General features: G+C 38.0%; 1 protein-coding gene across 21 annotated transcripts in view; it reads right to left on the bottom strand.

Annotated features, from left to right (window-relative positions):
* Positions 1-21,655, bottom strand: part of BBX (BBX high mobility group box domain containing) — a 295,350-nt gene that overhangs the window by 59,314 nt on the left and 214,381 nt on the right. For all 21 annotated transcript variants that reach the window (XM_025283397.2, XM_025283378.2, XM_025283443.2 and 18 more), the window contains 3 exons: positions 18,807-18,874; positions 3,798-3,878; positions 679-753 (listed from right to left, as the gene is read on the bottom strand). In XM_025283397.2, the coding sequence (XP_025139182.1) occupies positions 679-753; positions 3,798-3,878; positions 18,807-18,874 (224 nt within the window). The remainder of the gene's footprint in view (positions 1-678; positions 754-3,797; positions 3,879-18,806; positions 18,875-21,655) is intronic.

Genomic DNA, 21,655 nt, shown 5'->3' with positions numbered 1-21,655 from the left:
GATGGCATCTTACTTTTGCAAAAGGGATATATTTTATTATTTGTCTTATAGTGCTTATTAGAAATGAGCATATGATTGAGGCCAGGGTTTCTGTGGCAAAATAAAGAATATCAGATTGCCTTCTCATCATACCAACCAAGAAAATGCTCTCCAGGGTGTGCTCTCTCTCTCTGGCTGACAATCCAGAGAAATCTGAGATCCTGCAAGAGCTGACCCGACCTAAGCCTGGGATTAAACGCTAATATAAATACTGGCTGAAGCTACATCACAGTGCAATCTAGCAGGTTGTATTCACCCTGCATTCACTGTGAGACGCATTCATCAACAATAGCATCTAATTTCGCTACTGGAAAAACTTAATAAATAAATTGGAATACTATGGCCTCCATGTTAACAATTTTCCTAAGCTTTTAAAGCAAGTTAAAAACTAAGGCAAAATGAAATAAATGAAAAACTGTTATTCTGGATGAACTCTTTAGTCAATGTTTATAAAATCTGGAGGTGATCTATGATTACACAAAAGTAGCAGAAAGCAATAAATAGTCTGCCATGTATATTCTGTCAGTAATGGCAAGAGGCATGCCTGAAGTTCTCTATAGGTGACAAAATTCTATTCCAATACTTTCTGCACTCAGTACATTTTCTGAACCCAATATATATATTAAAAAAAAGCCATACCTCTGCAAACTGAAACAAGGCTGATGCTTGACACTGTTTTGAAGGAGCATCAGGGTGGGATGTACTTGAAGATATCTGAAAGGAAACATGTAATTTTTAAAGCACAAGCACATTTTTTCCAAAACAGACTAATAGATCTGCCATATATTTCCCCTGTAGACACTGATAAAGACTAAGACATGAGTCATCACCCTCAATCCCTTTTAGAAAAACAGTATCAATGATAAATGAAGACAAAGGCCATGTTTCTAAAAACAGACGTGGAAAGAAGAAAAAAGACTGAGTTTGGCTCATTTGCTATGTCTCTTGTTCAGGTATCAGATGTGTACCAAACAGCAGTTGAGGAGACCTACAGAGATAGACTTATTTCAGTGATTTTTAAAAATACAATATTAAATGTTGGAAGCTGAAAGTAAAATCTCTCTTACAGCACTCCCTTTAAGCTGTTCTCTGCTTAGAGGCAGCTCTGAGACTGTGTTGGGGACACAAACCATGCGGGTCAGAGTATCTGGGATTGAATCTCACCTCTGCTACTCATAAGCTACAAGACCTTGGGCAGCTCAACTAATCTCTTGAGACTTATTTTACCCAATTGTAAATTGATGGTGATGATAATCCCCATTTTATAGGATTATGGTGAGAAGAAAATAAGTCACAGAAAACACTGCCTGGTATGGAACCAGAATTCAATAAAGTGTTCAATGAATATGAATAGCGTTTTTTTCCTTTATAACACCATGCATCTTCCCATCCACCACCGCCCCCTGCACCCACCCACACACAACCCTCAGATCTCTGACAGTAGATAGGGGATTCTGTCATACCATCCTTGATTCAACTCGGAGAACTTCTGTTCCTACCTACTAGTGCTTATTCAAACTTCATTAAAGGTTTCCTCTGAGGGCCAAGTATTTCTAAAGGAAATACTTCTCAAGGATGTTTTGAAGCCAAGTCAGTTATTAATTTTGGTTTCAAAGTGAATAAACCTTCTATCCAGCTACAAAATTGGGTGAAAATGAGTCACAAGAGCAGAAAGTGTAGGCTCTATAAATTCAGCCCATTCCTAGTCCCCCAAAAGTTTCTTCAGTTAACTGTGCTCACTGACTCCATCAAAGGCAACTTATTAAGCAATACATGCACCTGGACCATAGCTCTTCAAAAGAATTCATAGGAATCATTTCTTCATATTAATCAAATTAAGTTGGTTAGAAAGACAATGGAGCCAGTTTGTGATACAACATTGAAGCCACTTTTAGAGATAAGGAATAATTAGAAGAGAGAACTGATTGAATTACTGACTCTATTTATAGCTGAAGGCACTAGGAAAATTTTCATTTCACTGTATTGTTTTAATCAAGCATTTTTAGAATAAAACTAAGTAAAAAAGAAAAAAGAGAAAGAAAGAAAAAAGATCTCCCATATCCTATTTAACAAACTAGATATACACAAATGGTCATAAATGGCTAAGATAAAACCAAGTACTCTGAAGACACTTGAGGATAAATTTGTAGACTCTCTTGGTCAAATCATGAAGCCTATCATTTCAGAAGACCTCCATGTGACAGCTGCGGCAGGCTGCAGATATGACCCACAAAGATGTCCTGGGAATTACAGACCTACAGTCTATCATTTAAACTTAGAAAAGTCACGTCTTATTTCAGACATGACTTCTCACTCCCAACAACCCTCCATAAAAGTTAAAGAAAACAAACAGTTTGTGTAAGGGGAAATACATGCCTTTCAAAGCTTAAGTCAGAGAGTAAACCAAATAGAAACAGTGGCATAAACCATCTAGATTTCCGAAAAGCATTTCACAAGTTTTTAAATAAAGGGAGGTTTCTACAAATTAATATTGAGTAGAGGAGATTCTGACATGAATAGCGAGCTCCTGAAGAAATGGCAGATTAGGGTCCAAGGATATCTTTGGACTCTTTAGTTTGCTATACTAACCAAAAAAAGTGCACGTGTCAAAATACCAAAAATTTCATATGAAATCTGAGAGATTTCACTAGATCTTCAGGGGGCTCAGGGATCACTAGTTAAGAATCTCTGCTTTCAAAGCCGGCACTAACATTATTTAATATCTATAAAACTATGCTTAAAAGGGAGTGCAGACTGAACACTCTACTATATTAAATTCTTGAGGAAACAATATACAAGAAAATTAGAATTCATGGCACACCTCACAGAGAGCAGACAGGAAAGTGATAGATAAGGAGCATTATGTGAGCAAATATATAACATAATATTCTGGTGATATCAGCAGGACATTTAGGCATATTACCAACAATGTCATAAAAGGAATGACCTAATATGCCAGTGTGAAAAGTAATTCTGTCAATGAAATGTCGAGAACCACCAGGAAAGGATACTAGAGGAGAAAAAAGTCTGAAACTGAAAATATTTTCTCCTTGTACAAAACTGTACCACAAGGGGCAAACATTAGGAGGGATGACAGTTTGAGAGAAGGTCTAGTGAAAGACAATTCACATGATCAAGGGAGGACCATGTGGTTTAATGTTAGAAAAAATTAATCAATGATGGCTCCATATTGAGTTCCAGGGTAAATGCAGACATTTAGGGAAGCAGTCTTAACCTTTAGACTTGATATCAAGGATAATGTGCTTTCTACATCATCTGTATGTGAGTGACATACTGAGCCAAACAGGTCTAACATTAAGACATAAGACTTTGAAAACTACCAACTGCATGCTAAAGTTTCAATTAAGAGAAAAGTGTATTGAAAATAAATAAAAAGGAATGCACAGCCAATAACCATGAGACAATTCTATCTTCTGATTCAATACCTGTCAAATTAACACCTGATAAATAAGTTCTAACAATAATTCAATTATATTCTTAACTTTCCTAGCCCTGAATAAAAATTGGTGATGAGGTTTAAGGGAAATAACATTTAGTATGAGTTAATAACATGTTTCTAGAAATATATTTATTCCTTAATTAAGAGACTCTAGAGTTTCAAAATTTAGTTTATTTTCCATTTTTGATTATTTGATCTAAGAACAAAGAGTTCATCATTGCTTTAAGTTACTGTCATCAGCCAAAATTGAAGCTCACTTTACAATTTCATTAAGTATAGATTGCAACATGTATATTACCTCAGCAAACTGAAATAATGGTGACTTCTGACGCAATTCAGAGGATTCTGAAACATCAGGCCTGCAAGTGCCAGAGGAGATCTAAAACAAAGAAATGTGGCATGAGGCATCACACAAAATACTCCTGGATGACAACAGAGGACAGATGTAACCTAAAACATTCCTATTTAAGGAAGGAACGGTTTTCATTCCCAAATTTGAGGCAGTACTGTGAAAAAAAGATAGTTATATTCTGCAAAGTCTTATACATGGTTTTATAAAGTTTTATATATTCATTCATTTGTTAAATATAATGCCATAAATAGTAGGACATAGACAAGGCAATGCATTTCATGATGATTAACCAAAGTGAAATTTCTACAATGACACTCGTTTGATCTCTTGGCTTTCTACAACCAAAACCAATGAATATCTACTTTTTCCACATTCTGTATTTCCCCAATATTTCATATCACTTGACTATATGAAAACACAAATGAGTTTTGATCATTATAAACCTTTTGGGAAAATAAACCTCAGGTCAAATTTTTGTGTTCCAGGGTTTTCCCGAATTTATATACAAGTCTCAATCTTAGAAAAGTTAGTATTATTTTCCTAAGAGAAATTTCTTTTATAATATATTCTTATATATTATTTACTATATTGGGTAAACATTTAACACTCTAAAATCTTTACTTGTGATTTTCATTATTAACAATAGTTACAGAAACACTACTGACTTCTTAAAAAAAAATTCTTGCTGTTAATCAAGTACTATTCTCAGGATACATATTTCCTTTTTTACTGAATGTTAAAATTGACTACATTTGGGTGAAATAATCACCTTGGTAGCCCGTAATTCAAAAGTCATAGGAGTCATAGCATGTTGCTGCTGCTGCTGCTAAGTCACTTCAGTTGTGTCCGACTCTGTGTGACCCCATGGACGGCAGCCCATCAGGCTCCCCTGTCCCTGGGATTCTCCAGGCAAGAACACTGGAGTGGGTTGCCATTTCCTTCTCCAATGCATGCAAGTGAAAAGTGAAAGTGAAGTCACTCAGTTGTGTCTGACCCTCAGCGACCCCATGGACTGCAGCCCACCAGGCTCCTCCGTCCATGGGATTTTCCAGGCAGGAGTACTGGAGTGGGGTGCCACTGGGGAAGAATTTCAGTATCCCTCTGATCTGCCCCCTTTTACAGATAAAGGACATAGGACGAGAGAGGTAAACGACACCTCTACTCCCCAACAGTCAACGATCGCTGACCACCACAAGACATAAGAATGTGTTTGTGCTCCAGCTTCTCCCAGAGGTTTTGTTTAACGCAGAATCCTCAACATTGCCTGGGTGCAATGTAGATACTCAAGAACTTGTTGAATTAACTAAGTTAAAATTGATAACATGTCTTTTAAATACCAAATCAGTGTGTCCCCTCTCTTTTCTTCCCTGAATGGCAAAGTTAAGAGAATCTGAGGGAACAAGTTATTTTCTACTCTAGGAGAAAAATGAAAGTTAAAAATACTTTTTAGAAACCTGTTTCTGAAAACAAAATAATCCAAGATCACTGTTTAAAATCTGGAAAAAAAAATACAGAAGAAAACTCTACATCTACAATGTTATCTCCCAAAGATAAGCACTGTTAGAATTCCATGTATATTCTTGAAGTTGTGTGTAGAGATAATGTTTTCAACAGAAATGGGATATTGTACTAGTTACAAAATGTTTGCTTTTAACAGTACATTGATTTTCTTGTGTTACTAAACCTTTCCCTATGTAATTTTAATAACTGCATGTGATTAGATGGTTGAATCTATGGGAAGAGCCAGCAGTGACCCAGGTTATATTCCTAAAACCACAGTTTCACACTGAAGATGTATTTTCTAACAACATCACAGACCACTGGACAGAAGCAAGTATTTAAAATTTTAATTGTCACCTTTGGATTTGAAAGAGTATTGGCCACCTTCTTCCAGTGATAAGCTCCATAGAAAAGGTGCAGAAGCTTTAATTAATTTGCCACCTGTGGTTTGGCTGCCAAAGCCTGATTCCCTTGCTGTCCGTAACTATTTGACAACCAGTGTGCCAAAAAGTCCAGTAGTTTTTATTTGCTTTCTAAATATATGACCCAAGGAGACACAAAATGTACTTTAAAAAGGCCAGCAAATCCTGACATTACTAGCCACAAAAAATTCCTTTCTTTTAAAATAAAACTCCATATAGTTTCTGAACAATGAAAAAAATCAATACTGTTCTGGTTTATAAGGAATCTAGGGGTGTTTAGCCCCTAGAAACCTTGGTAAATAATCAAAATTTTATTTTATTTTGATTTCCTTGGGAATTCCCAGGCAGTCCAATGGTTAAGGATTCGGCACTTTCACTGCTGTGGCCTGCTTTCAATCCCTGGCCAGCGAACTATGATCCCACAAGCTGCATGACCAAAAATATAAATTAATTAAAAAAAAATTGAGCCCAGGATTAAATGAAAATAAGGTGACTTGATATGTAGATGGCACACATGACAAATCTATAGAAATATTTAGAATTAAGTATATTATCATATGGAGTAGGCAATGGCACCCCACTCCAGTGCTCTTACCTGGAAAATCCCACGGACGGAGGAGCCTGGTAGGCTGCAGTCCATGGGGTCGCTGGGAGTCGGACACGACTGAGCGACTTCACTTTCACTTTTTACCTTCACGCATTGGAGAAGGAAATGGCAACCCAGTCCAGTGTTCTTGCCTGGAGAATCCCAGGGACGGGGGAGCCTTGTGGGCTGCAGTCTATGGGGTCGCAGAGTCGGACACGACTGAAGCGACTTAGCAGCAGCAGCATATTATCATATATGGGAGCTACCCTATATAAAGTCTACACAATACACACGCATATTTTTATTTCAGATCCCATGATGCATAAGACAGTTATCATTTATGGGATTAGTTTCCCCATGGCTCAGTTAGAGTTCATATTAACTGTAAAAAGAAAAGTCAACTTTCTTTTAAGTGCCATTGTAGATAATTTGGCCATGCCTATATATCCAGCCATAAAAGTTTAAAGTTAAATTAAGACCCCCTGCAAATCATTATGATAGGTGGTCTTAAGTAAAACTTTCTGCTTATATGAAGAATTCAAATGTGAGTAATTATCAAGCTGTTTATAACCCTATTTCCCTCCCCCCCTCAGTTTTGTCTGACTCTTTGTGACCCCAGGCTCCTCTGTCGATGGAATTCTCCAGGCAAGAATACTGGAATGGGTAGCCATTATCTTCTTCAGAGGATCTTCCTGACCCAGGGATGAGTCTGGGTCTCCTGCATTGCAGGTGGATTCTTTACTATCTAAGCCATGAGGGAAGCCCCTATAACCCTGCACATGTCAATTGTACTATGCAATCAGAGAAGTTTATATGAGCGAGTTTGTGCTCCCCATGGACTAGATCCATAGTAAATGCACAGGGAATATTTGCTTGACTGACTTGATTCTCCATGTTTATAAATATGAAGAATCTCAATGACCTGGCCAGGAATCACACAACAAAGACTGCTCAATGGTTAGAACAGCTATTACAGCCACTGAGGTTATGCATTTTACTGCAGTGGATAACATCTTCTTTTAAAATCTAGTCACTCTTACTTTAAAGCACTGTAGATTTAGCCTTTATCTTCAGTGTAGTATAATGGAAACAACACAAAGTTAGGAGCCAGAAGAACTGGCTTACTACTAAACTATGTGGTTACTTAACTTTCTAGTTCATAGAAGAACAGAAGGAGCAAATCAGAAGGGGCCAAGAGTTGGGATAAGAAAAGGGAAGAGTGTTGAAAAAGAAACAATGTCACCAGCAACAAGACACAGAAGGAAAAGACAGAAAAACTGTAGACACAATATGTTTTAAATTTTACTGAAGTATAGTTGACTTAGTTTATGATAGACTTAAGGGTATACTGTATAATACAGGGAATATAGCCAATACTTTGAAATAACTCTAAATGGAAAGTAACCTTCCAAAATTGTATTACAATTAAAAAAAATCTCAGTTACTTAGAAAAGTGGGCTACCACAAAAAAAAAAAAAAACAAAACAAAACAAAGTAGATCAAGTGGTCCTAAAGTTTCTCCTGAGTGTAGTAAATTAGTATTTATAACTATGATTCTAAGTTGTCAAGATAAGGATAATTATAAAATGTATTCTTTATTTTAAAAAGGCAGAAATAAATGTGTGTGATACATGCTAGACCTGCTGCTGCTGCTGCTGCTAAGTCGCTCAGTCGTGTCTGACTCTGTGCGACCCCATAGACGGCAGCCCACAAGGCTCCCCCGTCCCTGGGATTCTCCAGGCAAGAACACTGGAGTGGGTTGCCATTTCCTTCTCCAATGCGTGAAAGTGAAAAGTGAAAGTGAAGTCGCTCAGTCGTGTCCGACTCCCAGCGACCCCATGGACTGCAGCCTACCAGGCTCCTCCGTCCGTGGGATTTTCCAGGTAAGAGCACTGGAGTGGGGTGCCATTGCCTACTCCGACATGCTAGACCTACTTCCACCTAAAAACTCAAAATGTAAAAACGGCTCAACGACATGGAAAATGTACTGAGGTAGAATTCATTCTTGCATGTCTGACAAATGAGGCATCCAGTGCAACTGTACATATTTGTGCATACATGTGAATGTTTGATAAAGAAATCTGGCATTATACCCACATGGAAGGAAGAGGTTATTTCTGACAAAAGGCTCCTATTTAAGAAATGTTATTAGAGGGGCCTAGACCTTGGGGTAGGAGAAGGCAATAGCACCCCACTCCAGTACTCTCACCTAGAAAATCCCATTGACGGACGAGCCTGGTGTGCTGCAGTCCACGGGGTCGCTAAGAGTCAGACACGACTGAGCGACTTCACTTTCACTTTTCCTTTCATGCATTGGAGAAGGAAATGGCAACCCACTCCAGTATTCTTGCCTGGAGAATCCCAGGGACGGGGGAGTCTGGTGGGCTGCCGTCTATGGGGTCGCACAGAGTCAGACACGACTGAAGCAACTTAGCAGCAGCAGCAGACCTTGGGGTATCACTTTGCTGTTTGTATTTACAGTATTCTTAATTACTTATTAAGAGGGATATGGCTAAATATAACAAAATATAGAGATTAAAGGTATTTGTCCATTAATTAAGAAGGAAGAAAAATCCCAAATGAGCAGACATTCAGTAAAGGGAGAAAAAAACTCAAGTAGCTGTTTCTAGAAATAATTTCTGAAATAATCCATAAAGCCACTAGGTGTTGCTATATGCCCAATAAAGAAAACTGCTAAAGGGCTTTTAAACGCCTTTTTGTTAGCCACATACGTGTTCAACTTCCCTTAAATCCAATCTTCCCTTTAAATTAGCTATAATTCTCAATAACCAAGGAAGGGGAATGATTAGTATAATTAAGAATTATGACGAGGTAGTATTTTTCCCGCAGGCAAAATGTACATCGTAATAACAAGAGACATAGAAACATGACCTGGTCCCTTTATATAAAACAAAATCAAGCCAGTCAGATGAACTGTAAGTGGTCTGGAAAGCTAGGTTTTATTAAGCCCATTCCTACTTCTCAAGGCACAAAACCAGTCACAGAGCTGGACTGTGATGAATACACAGTCAACCAATGCTATGAAGTGCACTGGTCATATCTGAGCTCCACATCCCTGCCCTTGCTAATTCAAACATTTATTGATTACTCATTCCTCCAACAAATATTCATAAACACCTAATATGTGCCAGAACAAAGACTGCTGCTCTCTTTTAAGAAGCCGACATCCCACCTGTGTGCCTTATATGTCAGGGAATAAAATAACCCTAAGGGGATGAGTCTGGCTCTTAAGGTGCTTGTGGTTCAAGTGCAGGAGACAGCTACACATTAAGAATAGATGTGCCTCCTGGTGGAATATTATAAGGTCAATGGGAGGACAGAGAAGCAGTCTTCATTCTATCTGGGGGTGGATGGAAGAAGTAAGGTAAGTAGCATCTGAGATACCCCTAGAAGGAACATCAGAATTGTGGAAATGATGTGGTAACAGCAGGGGGCAAAGTACGGCTTACGTGCCCTGTGTACATGAGCATCAGCAATTTTCCCAGTGTGGCTGAAGACTGAGATGTCTGGGAATGCGGTAGGAGATGAACTGAACCGAGAGGAACTTGAACGCTACTTTAGTAAGTCTGATGATTAGGCTGAAGGCAATGGGGAGTCAGCCAAGGTTTATAGTCAGAGGAGCGGCATGATGAGAGATGTGTAGTCAGAGAGTGCTTTCAGTGGAGTGCAGGATGACCCTGGCTGGGGAGTGACTGGAGGCAGTAGACTAATTAGAAGGTTAAGGAAATAAACCAGCTAAGATGTGGGGCCCCAATTCAATCAGAGATGGCATTTGCCAGGCCTCAGTAACAACTGGGAAGGGTATCAAGGCTGAGGGAGAGGGGCCAGTAAGTGCCAGTTTCTAAGGTAAGTTTGTCTTCTTTGGGAGGAGTGGGGTTGTGAGTAGAGGAATCCCTTTCAGAGTTCAAGTGTTAAAGATCTGGGTGACTCTGAGGCCCATGTACTGACACTTACCCTCGCTCAACCTGGCCCAGGCTTTCCCACAGTTGGCACTTTTTGCCAAGGATCCTTCTATACCAGCATCTGGGTGATCACTTAATTTGCATTTAATATGAGATGTTAAATGGACTTGTGCTTTCAAACACAGGTGAACTCAATGTAAGTATATTATATCCAAGTAAGTCCTTCAAAATCTGCTTAAGGACTAAAATGGAGCCACTCTTAATTAAACCTAAATGAGGTTAAGGAGTACCTGAGGACTAAAGAAGTGCACTTGACTGACAGACGCCAGGGCTGGGGTGCAGCCGAAAGGGAACCGGGCCACCCTGGGGACCACACCAAATACTACCACACAGAATTGAGAATTCCTTGAAACTAGAATGCAAATCAAGTCAAGCCATCCTGGGCTGAGAGGAAGGATAAGTCCTGGTTTTCCTTGGGGCACCAGGGCCACCAGAGTCAAGTTCCCTGTCATTCTAAGCCATGTGGCAGAGCGCTAGGATGGAAGTTCAGGTCAGACTCCAGGCCACTTCTGTAAAGTGCGACAGACACTGAGAAAAACCAGAGCATCTTGCCGCCTCAGTTTCCTCATTTGATAAAACAGGTAACAACGCTACTGACTTCTTCACCGGACACAGTGAGGACAGGATGCAGCTGTGCATATAAATACACTTGTCGACAACAACGCAGCAGCACAGTCCCACCCTTCTCATTCATCCACTTGTTCATTCTCCTCTTTCCCCACTCACTTGCTGCCCACCTTTCCCATTCCCCCTTTCCACCACCTCTGGGAAACGGAGGGGCTCCTCTGAGCTCGTCAGCATCTTGAGCAATGCGGCCCGGGGACTCATGAGGACAGGTGCCTGTCAATCAGGTTGGGCAGAAGGACTTGATTCTCTGGCTTTGAGCCCCACTGTTAGAGATGGAAGATGCTGGGCTGGATGGGCAGTAAGCAGCGGCATATTATAAAAAGGAAGGGTGTCTTACCCAGAACTGAAGTTCAAGGAGCCCACTTAATGTGAATTTAAATATAAATATAGAATTTCCTCACTATGTTTAAAAGCTATAAAACTGTGAGAAGGGAATTAAAAGCTTTGAAAAGTGAAAGTGAAGTCGCTCAGTCGTGTCCAACTCTTTGCAACCCCATGGACTGTAGCCTACCAGGCTCTTCTGTCCATGGGATTTTCCAGGCAAGAGTACTGGAGTGGGTTGCCATTTCCTTCTCCAGGGGATCTTCCCAACCCAGGGATCAAACCTGGGTCTCCCTCATTGTAGGCAGATGCTTTTACCGTCTGAGCCACCAGGGAAGCCCGTATATTAAAAGCTTTGGTGGGGGGCAAAAGTTGTGAAGGGGGCAAGAGTTGGGGGTGAGGTTGGAATTCAGTGGATTTTAGCATCCTGAAGTGGTCAAATATAGCAGCCTAAGAGAGGCAGAAGTCACAGTAGCTCAATGTTACCAACAGGTAGTAAAAATAACTGTCCCACTTCACTGATATGAGAAATTGTAAGAAAGGGGAAATTTTTCAATTTTACCAAAATCTGTATTTGTTTTAAATTTAAAACTCACAATGTTTTAACTACTGACATATTCATTAATTTAACGGATACTGGTATTACCACCTTTTCTTTATCTCATTTCACCCATCTCATTACTTAATGGAACATATACAGGTTTAAATGCTAGTATAATGACCTTCTTGCTCTAAGATGTTAGAGAAGTTATTTAACCTCTCTAGCCTAGTTTCCTCATTTATGAAATGGGAAATAATAAACCAACCTCTTAAGGCTCATGGAAAGATGAAATGAGATAACCAGTGTAAGTGCTTAGTATAGGGCTTGGTCCCCAGAAAGTACTCATGAAATGCCTGTGCATAAAGCTGCAGCTCAGAACACCGCTGGAGAAGTGGCAGGGGCTGAGCTGAGGTGGGCAGGGACTGAATCACAAGTGGGCTACTGGAAGACTGAAGTTAGTCCCTCTGGGCTCAAATCCTAGTTCTGTCACGTCATAGCCACACAATCTTGAGCAGGTTATTTGCTCAATGTGAGTATGCTGCTGGTAAAGCATACTATAGCCTGTAGGAGTAATAGCCCGACATTTCAAGTACGAAATGGCTAGAATAAATTATGGTAATAATACTAGGTACCAATACTAGAATGCTTTTCAGGAGAGGTAAAAATGTCTTTTTTTAAATTAATCTTCATAGAAGTCTTGGGAGTTAGAGGCAAGCGAGTATTATTAGCTCCATTTTACAGGATGGAAGGAAAACAAAAATGTGACTTGATCTTAACTTTACTGTCATATTTCTTCATGCCAACAAAAGAACGAGGCATCCTAAAATCACAAGTTCAGGTCTAATACACTTTCCAAATGTCTAAAGGTTTGTCTTCATTTATTCAACTAAAGAGATATTGATACCATCAAACCTTTTTATCAGTTATGATTACTCTAATTTTTCTTATTTTCCATTATTCCTCAAATCATCTCTTCCGTTTCAGGCAAGATGACTTCTGTGCTCACCTAGATCTAATACTGACCTTTCCAATATTATTCCAAGCTGTTCTATACATTATGTGTTGAATAATCTCCCCTTTCATCTCTGAAATGTATTTCTTCCTGCCTTTATTTTTAAATTTTAATTTAGCTTTATATTTTTATGTTTTATTTTTTAAAGTTAAAAATATAAGACTACAGATTTTCAGTCCTGGAGATTACTTACAGAAATTCTAGATCATAATACTTATACTTCATTTATTGCATTTCCATCTTCAGAATATAACTCACTGATATGAAACATAACGGCTTAACTCAATGTAATAACTTCCTTCTCCTTAGCTCTTCCCAGAGTTTATGAACATTATTACTTTGCTTAAATTTTTAATAATATTACTTTTAATTCTACTTTTTATTTCTTGTTCCTTAAAAGTAAAAAAGAGGAGATATGTTCACTAAAGCTACTGGACACTGTTCAACAGACCGGGTCTCTGATGTTCCCTGATTAGTATACTTTAAGCTTATATCATATTTTCTCAATTAAAAAGGGTCATTTGCTTTTTGATTTATTTAAGTTTACTAAAATCTCATATTCTCTGGAAACATTCCATTTTCTTCACTATTATGGGGTTATTTCCTAACAAGACTTCTATGCTTACATTTCACTGGGTCTCAGTAGAGACAAGCTTAACATGCCATTTTGAGTGTGTGTGTGTGGTGGGGGTGGGGGGCAGTAGTCACTCCCTAATGGCTGTCTTGCTCAAAACAGACACACCTTAAGAGATATCACGGGTACAGCTGCAGACCACTACCATCAAAAGCGAATACTGCAATAAAGCTAGTCACACAAAGTTTTGGTTTTCCAGAGTACATAAAAGTTATGTTTATACTATAAATAGTCTATTAAGTGAACAAGGGCTTCCCAGGTGGCACTAGTAGTAAAGAACCCATCTACCAATGTAAGAGAGGTAAAAATCACAGGTTCAATCCCTGGTTCGGGAAGATCCCCTGGAGGAGAGTATGACAACCCACTCTAGTATTCTTGCCTGGAGAAGCCCATGCAGGGACAGAGGAGCCTGGGGGCTACAGTTTACAGGGTTGCACACAGTTGGACACGACTGAAGTGACTTAGTGCACACACCCATGCAAGTGTACAATAACTTTATACCTAAAAAATATACGCACCTTAATTTAAATGCCTTATTGCTCAAAAACGCTAACTATCATGAGCCTTCAGTGGGTTGTAATCTTTTTTCTGATGGAGGGGCTTGCATTGACATTGATGGATGACTGATCAGTGTGGTGGCTGCTGAAGGTCTGAGCAGCTGTGGCAATTTCTTAACATAAGATAGCAATAAAGTTTGTCATATTGATGGACACTACCTTTCACGAATGACTTCTCTGCAGCCTGCAATGTTCTTTGATAGCATTTTACCCAAAGTAGAAGTTCTTTCAAAAACTGCAGCCAATCCTTTCAAACCCTGACACTGCTTTATCAACTAAATTTATGTCACATTGTAAATCCTTTCTTGGCATTTCAACAATCTTCATAGCATTTTCACCAAGAGGATATCCCACCTCAAGAAGCTACTTCCTTTGCTCCATTAGAAGCAACTCCTCATCCATTCAAGTTTTATCACGAGATTGAAGCAATTCAAGTTATATCTTTAGCTCCTAATTCTAGTTCTCTTGCTATTTCCAGCACATCTGCAGTTACTTCTTCCAATGAAGTCTGGAACCCCTCAAAGTCATCCAGGAGGGTTGGAATCAACTTTTCCCCATCTCCTATTAATCCTGATTATTATTTTTTTCTCTCTGGTCATGCCGCATGGCTTGCAGGATAGCCTCGGGTCCCAACCACTGAACTGCCAGGGAATTTTCTTAATGTTGATATTTTGATTTCTTCCCATGAAATGCAAACATTCTTAGTGGCATCAAGAATGGTGAATCCTTTCCAGAAGGTTTTCAACTAAATGACTTTGCCCAGATCCATCAGAGGAATCACCATCTATGACAGCTACAGCCTTACAAAATACATTTCTTAAATAAGAAGACTTAAAAGTCAAAATGACCCCTTAATCCATGGGCCGCAGAACAGATGTGTAGAATAGTATGAAAACATTAGTCTTGCTGGGCGCCTACGTCAGAGCTCTTGGATGGCCAGGTGCATCGTCAATGAGCAGTAGTATTATAAATAAATATAATATTTATAGGACTCTTAGTAGCAGGTCTCACCAGCGGGTTTGAAATATTCAGTTAACTATGTAATAAACAGACATGCTGTCACCCAGGTGGAGCAGTCAGAATGCACACAACATTTATCAACTAAGTTCACTGTTTTATATGGATATGATTTGTAGCACCCCCCAGCCCCCAGCTCAGATTACAATAGTAACATTAAAGGTCACTGATCATAGACTGCCATAACAAATATAATAATAATGAAAAGTTTGAAATTCTGCAAGAATTGATAAAATGTGACAGAGAGATACAAAGTGAGTAAATATGGTTGGAAAAATGGTGCCAATTGACCTGCTGGATGCAGGGTTGCCAAAAGCCCTCAATTTGTAAAAATTGCAGTATCTGCAATGCACAATAAAATGAAGGATGCCTATACATTTATTTTGCTTCTTTAATTCATATACTCTTAACAACAAACACTGCTTTTAAAAATTTATCTCAAATATGAAATATATTTCAGTGTATTCTGGGTATAAAGAAAATACAGGACTAACCATTTATGTGAAAAAGAGTCAAACAAACTGTAAATGCAATTCTTACCCCATTTCACTCCTCAGAGACACAAATAGTAGCATATAAAAATGCTGCCCTAATAATGCCAAACATACTGTGGCAAATTCAAAGTTAATCAGAAGACTAAGGAGAAAGCAAAAACTCAGACATCCTGCTTGTTATTATTTGCTCACTGCTATATCAAGAACCTATAATTTCTAAAAACCCTAAGAGCACATCATATGTAGATCTATGAAATGTATAAACCAAAGAAACTTTAACCTAGAGTTTTTATTGTTCCTGTAACAGTAAGCCTCTCTACCTTCTGTTGATGGAATTGTTTTTTAAATTTTTCATATTAAAAAAAAAATAGGCTTTTGAGGACTTTTTCTATGTGATTAGGTTTCAGGCTGACAAATAAAGGAAAATCTCCTTTTCAATAAGCCATTTCAGAGTAAGAATTTTCTCATGGCATTTTAAAAATTCATTACAATTAGACCTCCTCTGTAGAAGAATTTTTGTAAAATGTCACTTTATTTGACTGGTCCTACCCAACAGTTTAAACAGACTTCATGGTAATTGTTCCAAATCTAAGAAGTATCAAATTTCTGTACTTCTTTCCTTATCTCATTATCTTTACAATTTTCTTTTAAAAATATAAGTATGTATTCATTGTTTGTCATCTGCCAATGTACATAAGCCCCTAAAGTTCTATGAAAATGTCTACATATTTGGAATGCGATTTTGCATAGAAATTAGGTATTAAATGAAATCTACTGACAGCTATGAAATAAACTCTCAAACTAATTATATTTAGAGACAGCATTATGTTATACAAACTGTGCCCCTTTATTGTTTCAATAGCTCAAGACCATTTTCAATAATGCCTAAATATATCTGAGACAAGAAGGAGGAATTATGAAGAAAGACTTGTATTCTTAGAAGTGGTCCTTAAAAACCTAAGTGCTGGCAGCTTCCTTAGTATGAAATTCCTTCTCCTGTATGGTTCATTTCTTTCAGCCATTTAATTTTCTGTTTCTTTAGCTTGAGAATTTTCAAAATGGTTCCCCTTCATCAGAAATGGAAGGTTGACCACTGCATGATTTAAACTGCTTCTGTCAAACTCTGCTGTCCTCATAAGTGGGGAGAAGAGCTATTCAATAAAAAGAGCCCAAAAGACAAATTTTAATTAAAAAAAAAAAAAAAGTATTCTTTTTTCTGACTAGCATTTTCATCCATCTGTAAGTTCTATACATGTTTATTTGTTTACATTTTTTCCTGAAAATTAGAAGGAATGCTAACAGATGTTTGGAAGAAAATTTCATTATTATCTAATCTATCAGAAAAGATGATACTGACTTTCACAATACAGTGCATTCTTGGGAATCATGAGTCAGACTGTGCTGAAAGGACACATGCACGTTATTATTCCAACATTCACCTTTGGGAACATACTTGGGATGCTCTACGCTCTAGTCAGAGTTAATCTGATTGCTTTTAATGTGTCATAAAGTCAAATAATGCCAGAGAAGGCTGTCATGTGAGGAAATACAAACATGCTGAATGATGAGTACACAAAAGTACAAAGTTTCCTTTTTCAGCTAAAGATAAGTACAATGTAAGTAAGTACTGATCCACCAAATTGACACATTTATTGTGATTCTAAATTGAACAGAACTAACAAGTTAAACCCGAAGGCGATGGCACTCCACTCCAGTACTCTTGCCTGGAAAATCCCACGGATGGAGGAACCTGGTAGGCTGCAGTCAGTGGGGTCGCAACAAGTCGGACACGACTGAGTGACTTCACTTTCACTTTTCACTTTCATGCATTGGAGAAGGAAATGGCAACCCACTCCAGTGTTCTTGCCTGGAGAATCCCAGGGACAGTGAAACCTGGTGGGCTGCCGTCTATGGGGTCGCACAGAGTCGGGCACAACTGAAGTGACTTAGCAGCAGCAACAAGTTAAATCAGATTGAATATCTGGTCAACTACTATGGATCCCAAACATAAACTATAAATAATAAAAGAGTGTTGTGATGTAAATATGTGGTATCTTCTAAAACAACTATTTGAATATGCTTTAACTGTAATTCATAAGGCATGCATACAACTTAAGAAAGGAAGGAAGGAATATATATATGTGTATGTGTGTGTTAGTTGCTCATTCGTGTCCGACTCTCTGCGATCCCATGGACTGTAGGCTGCCAGGCTCCCCTGTCCATGGAATTCTCCAGGCAAGAATACTGGAGAGGGTTGACATTCCCTTCTCCGGGGGAGTTTTCCCGACCCAGGGATCGAACCCTGGTGTCAAGCGTTGCAGGCAGATTCTTTACCATCTGAGGCATCAGGGAGGCCCATACATATATATATATGTACATACATACGTATGTGTATACGTATATGCAATAAAATTGCTATTTTGGGTCCTAAGTAGTAATGCTGGTTGGGGATTGAAAATTTTCCATTTCAAGGACTTCAGTGTATAAAATAATGTGACCAGCAGCAGGTCAATGCATCTGGCCTCTGCTAAATGGGTTTGGAAAATAGAGAAATTCCACAAATGCAAACTATGCATGGCTATTGACTACTACCTGCCTGTCAAGTCTATATCTAAGAGTTATTTAGCAAACACAGCCCAATAACTATACAAGGGAATAAAACAAGACCAAGGTCATTAGGAGGGTCTGGGTCCTTTTTCATTTTCCATTTTAAAGAATAAGCAATCCTAAAATTGCTTTCTGATTTTCTGATAAAACGTTTTCTGATTTTCAAAAGCAGGAGTTTGGATTTATTCAGGTACCAGAGAGACCAACAGTCTCATGCTTTTTTTTTAAACTCTTACCTTTTCACTAACAAGTCTAAATGAGAACATCACAAAAGCAGACACTGTTATAAACAGAATGAATGACTCATAGGATCCACCATCTGAACTCCATTACAAAGCCATGGCAAATGCTAATTATCTGTACGTCCTAAGTGTTACGCCTGTGCTCAGAGAATCTCAAAATCTGCACTCAATCTCTGTTTGTGTCCTTTTGGGTTCATGTAACCTAGTCTGTTACTTTCAAGGCATAATACCATGCACACAGAAACCTTAATGAAAATTAAGGTTTAAAATTGAAAGCATGAAAATTAAAAGCATAGTTTGTTCATGAGCTGTTAACAGTGAAACTGCAGAATAAACACTGTGAACAGAACACAAGTGTCCATGTTATCAACTTCTAGCAGGAGTGGAACAGAGAGGGATAGGGACTACTTACCTCTGGTGTCCCAAGAGCATGTTCTCCAGCTAAAAGCAGCATGCTCAGGCCTCCCATTTGAGTAGGATCTAAATAAGCCAAAAGTAAGTAAATTATCAATTCACAACCATGGAGAACATATAATCCAAAACACTCACAAAGACTAACAATCAGAAATCCAACAGAACCACACATAACTTATTACAGAAAACTTTATGAAGCAGTAACCTGGCATATATATGCTTAGTACTCATACTTCTGTGAGCTTTAAGAATACCACTGTTGTCCACCATTCCAACAAAATACTTTATTCAGTACCACAGCTGTTTAGAACATGAATTATCTCCTAGTGCAATGCTTCTTTCCTTACTGCATGGGGAGTTTGGATGAAAAAAACAATAGAGTGCTTATGCTTGTTTTCTAAGAAATTTGAGACTGTTATTCTCAAATTGTTATTTTTCCCACATGAAATCAGGGCTGATAAAAAGAACCAGGTCATTGGTGGAACATGAGAACAGAAAGACATTTTACAAATGAGCCACCAAAAATTTAGTGGGCTTTGTTCAAATATTCTTTCTTTAAAACTTTCAAAAACAAATCTAAGTTCAACAGTGAAGTATTTCTGACATCTTAAATCTTAGGGATAAGGTTAGGGCCTTCCTCAAAATATCTTTTAGCATTCAAAATGAACCCTTTTTATACTACTGAAGGTCTTTGTTTTCATTCCTTCAATAATCAACAGAATGTAGAAAGAGAAACTGGTTGATCTATGACCCAGGATTATATCCAAACAAGAAAATACAGACAATAAGAAACCTATATCCTTTAAGGTTGTCTTAAATGAGTTACATTTCAGAACTTCAATAAAATAACATACGTGAAAATGCCTAAGCCAATGCTTAACCTAGTGCTTCCTGGTCCTCAATAAACACAATTTTTTTATTTTAGTAATCTCTCTACAATTAAAAATGAGGATCAGGCATAGTGTTGCCTGAAGACATTCAGGTGCTTCTTTTCTCTTTCTTTTTTGATTTTGTTTAAAGATATGTCCTTAAATCCATCTTTGAATACAAATCTGTCTCAAGAACTCATGAAGCAACTCTGACCACATCTTACAAATGGTCCAACTTTAAAAAAAGAAAAGAATCTGCGGGAGCTTTTCTAAAAAAAGGAAGAGTTTAGTAGAGGTAAAATATGTCACCAAATGATCAGGTGGTCACAAAACAGCTCCATATTGGAAGACCGCCTTGTAGGAAGAGATGTAGGAACACAGACCGATTTGCTAAAACAAGGTTCTTCGTTGTTAAGATTCAATCCTTAATTAAATGTTAAGTTTATGAACTATTGTGGCTGCCAAAACTGACACTTAAATCTATTGGCAAATAAAAATTAGGAGAAATGAACTGGGTGGAAAGTAAAAGTGAACTTCAGTTCTCAGGGCAGCCAAATACTTTTGGAACTGCCATTCTAGAGATAAGAAGGATTGAATAATTGCTTTCTAATAAAGATAAAAATGCGTTAGTTCAAATTACTAAGTAAAATACGAACATACTTGCATGATAATCTATTTACGTTATACACAAATATGACTTTGCTGTATAGACACTAAAACACAGACAAGAAATTACCATCATCCTTTATGTTAATTTATACTTATATAATGTTATTTGGACATATCAAAACTATACTTATATAAATAGCATGCATTCCCTTCACTCAGAGGACCTGCACTAAGTTAAATTCTACACAGCTTTTCCTTCTTGGATATCACACACTTGACTGCTTTGGGGTTATTAAAAAATGCAAAATGTCATGTGACAAGGACTACAGGGAAAACAAAATAAAATGAAATTCCATGTAAGCTTAAACTGGCCTCTAAAAGCCCTACAGCTTCTTCCTCTAGATTTAAACAGCTAAGAACCACGTTTTAATTAACAGCAAATTAGTTTGCTATCGTTGTGCTAAAAAGGAACATCAGACCAATGTTATCAGCTATATATAGCTTAACAAGGGCTGTGATCATGGATTTCCAACATCCATCACAGGCCCTTATATAATGTGAGAAAGTTCTTTTCCTTCTTTTCTGTATTTTTTTTTTAAAAGAATGCTGTTTTTAAAAACTGACCTGTAAATATCCTGGTTGAAACCAAACCAGGTTCCTCCAATGACCTGGTTCTTTTTATCAGCCCTGATTTCATGTGGGAAAAATTACAATTTGAGAATAACAGTCTCAAAATTTGAATTTGTAGGTATAACGAGTAGACTAATAAACTGACAGAAATAATGCTATAGATGGGCATCTTTTATAGCTTTCTGCAGTATTTCTGGTTTGTGAATAGCCACTGTATGCCAAACAAAACAAAACAAAACACAATCTAGAAAGACTGATCTAGACTTAGAAGTGGTAGAAAAAGCAATGGAAGATACATGCTAATCGAAGGAATTCATTCAGAAGCCAGTCAAAGATATACTCTGAGTTGGTCCTGATGATAAGTTCAGATGATTAAGTATTTTATAAAAACTCTTACTGACAGAATTTGTGGATTCTAGAAGCAGCAAGCAGGTTGAAGCTGAAATTGTACAAAGTAACAGCTGAAACAAAGACAGATCTCTATTCTGATTCCTCTGAGATATGCAAAGTATCACTTTGTAAGCTCACCTAGAATTATACCACAGATATTTACATAACAATCACCTGAAGACTTTGTTCCCCAAGAATGGCCAGATGGCATTTCTTAGATTTATATGTGACACCACCACATTGTTAGATGCCGCAAGTCACACACTGAACTGTTAAATCTCACTAGGCCTCCTGGCTATTAAAAAGTGAAGCGTTGTCACAATACTGCTCAACTTCCATTCCCAAGCTT

Source organism: Bubalus bubalis, chromosome 1 (assembly GCF_019923935.1).
Source record: "Bubalus bubalis isolate 160015118507 breed Murrah chromosome 1, NDDB_SH_1, whole genome shotgun sequence".
Lineage (NCBI taxonomy): Eukaryota > Metazoa > Chordata > Mammalia > Artiodactyla > Bovidae > Bubalus > Bubalus bubalis.
This window is presented reverse-complemented; position numbering and strand designations above follow the sequence as displayed.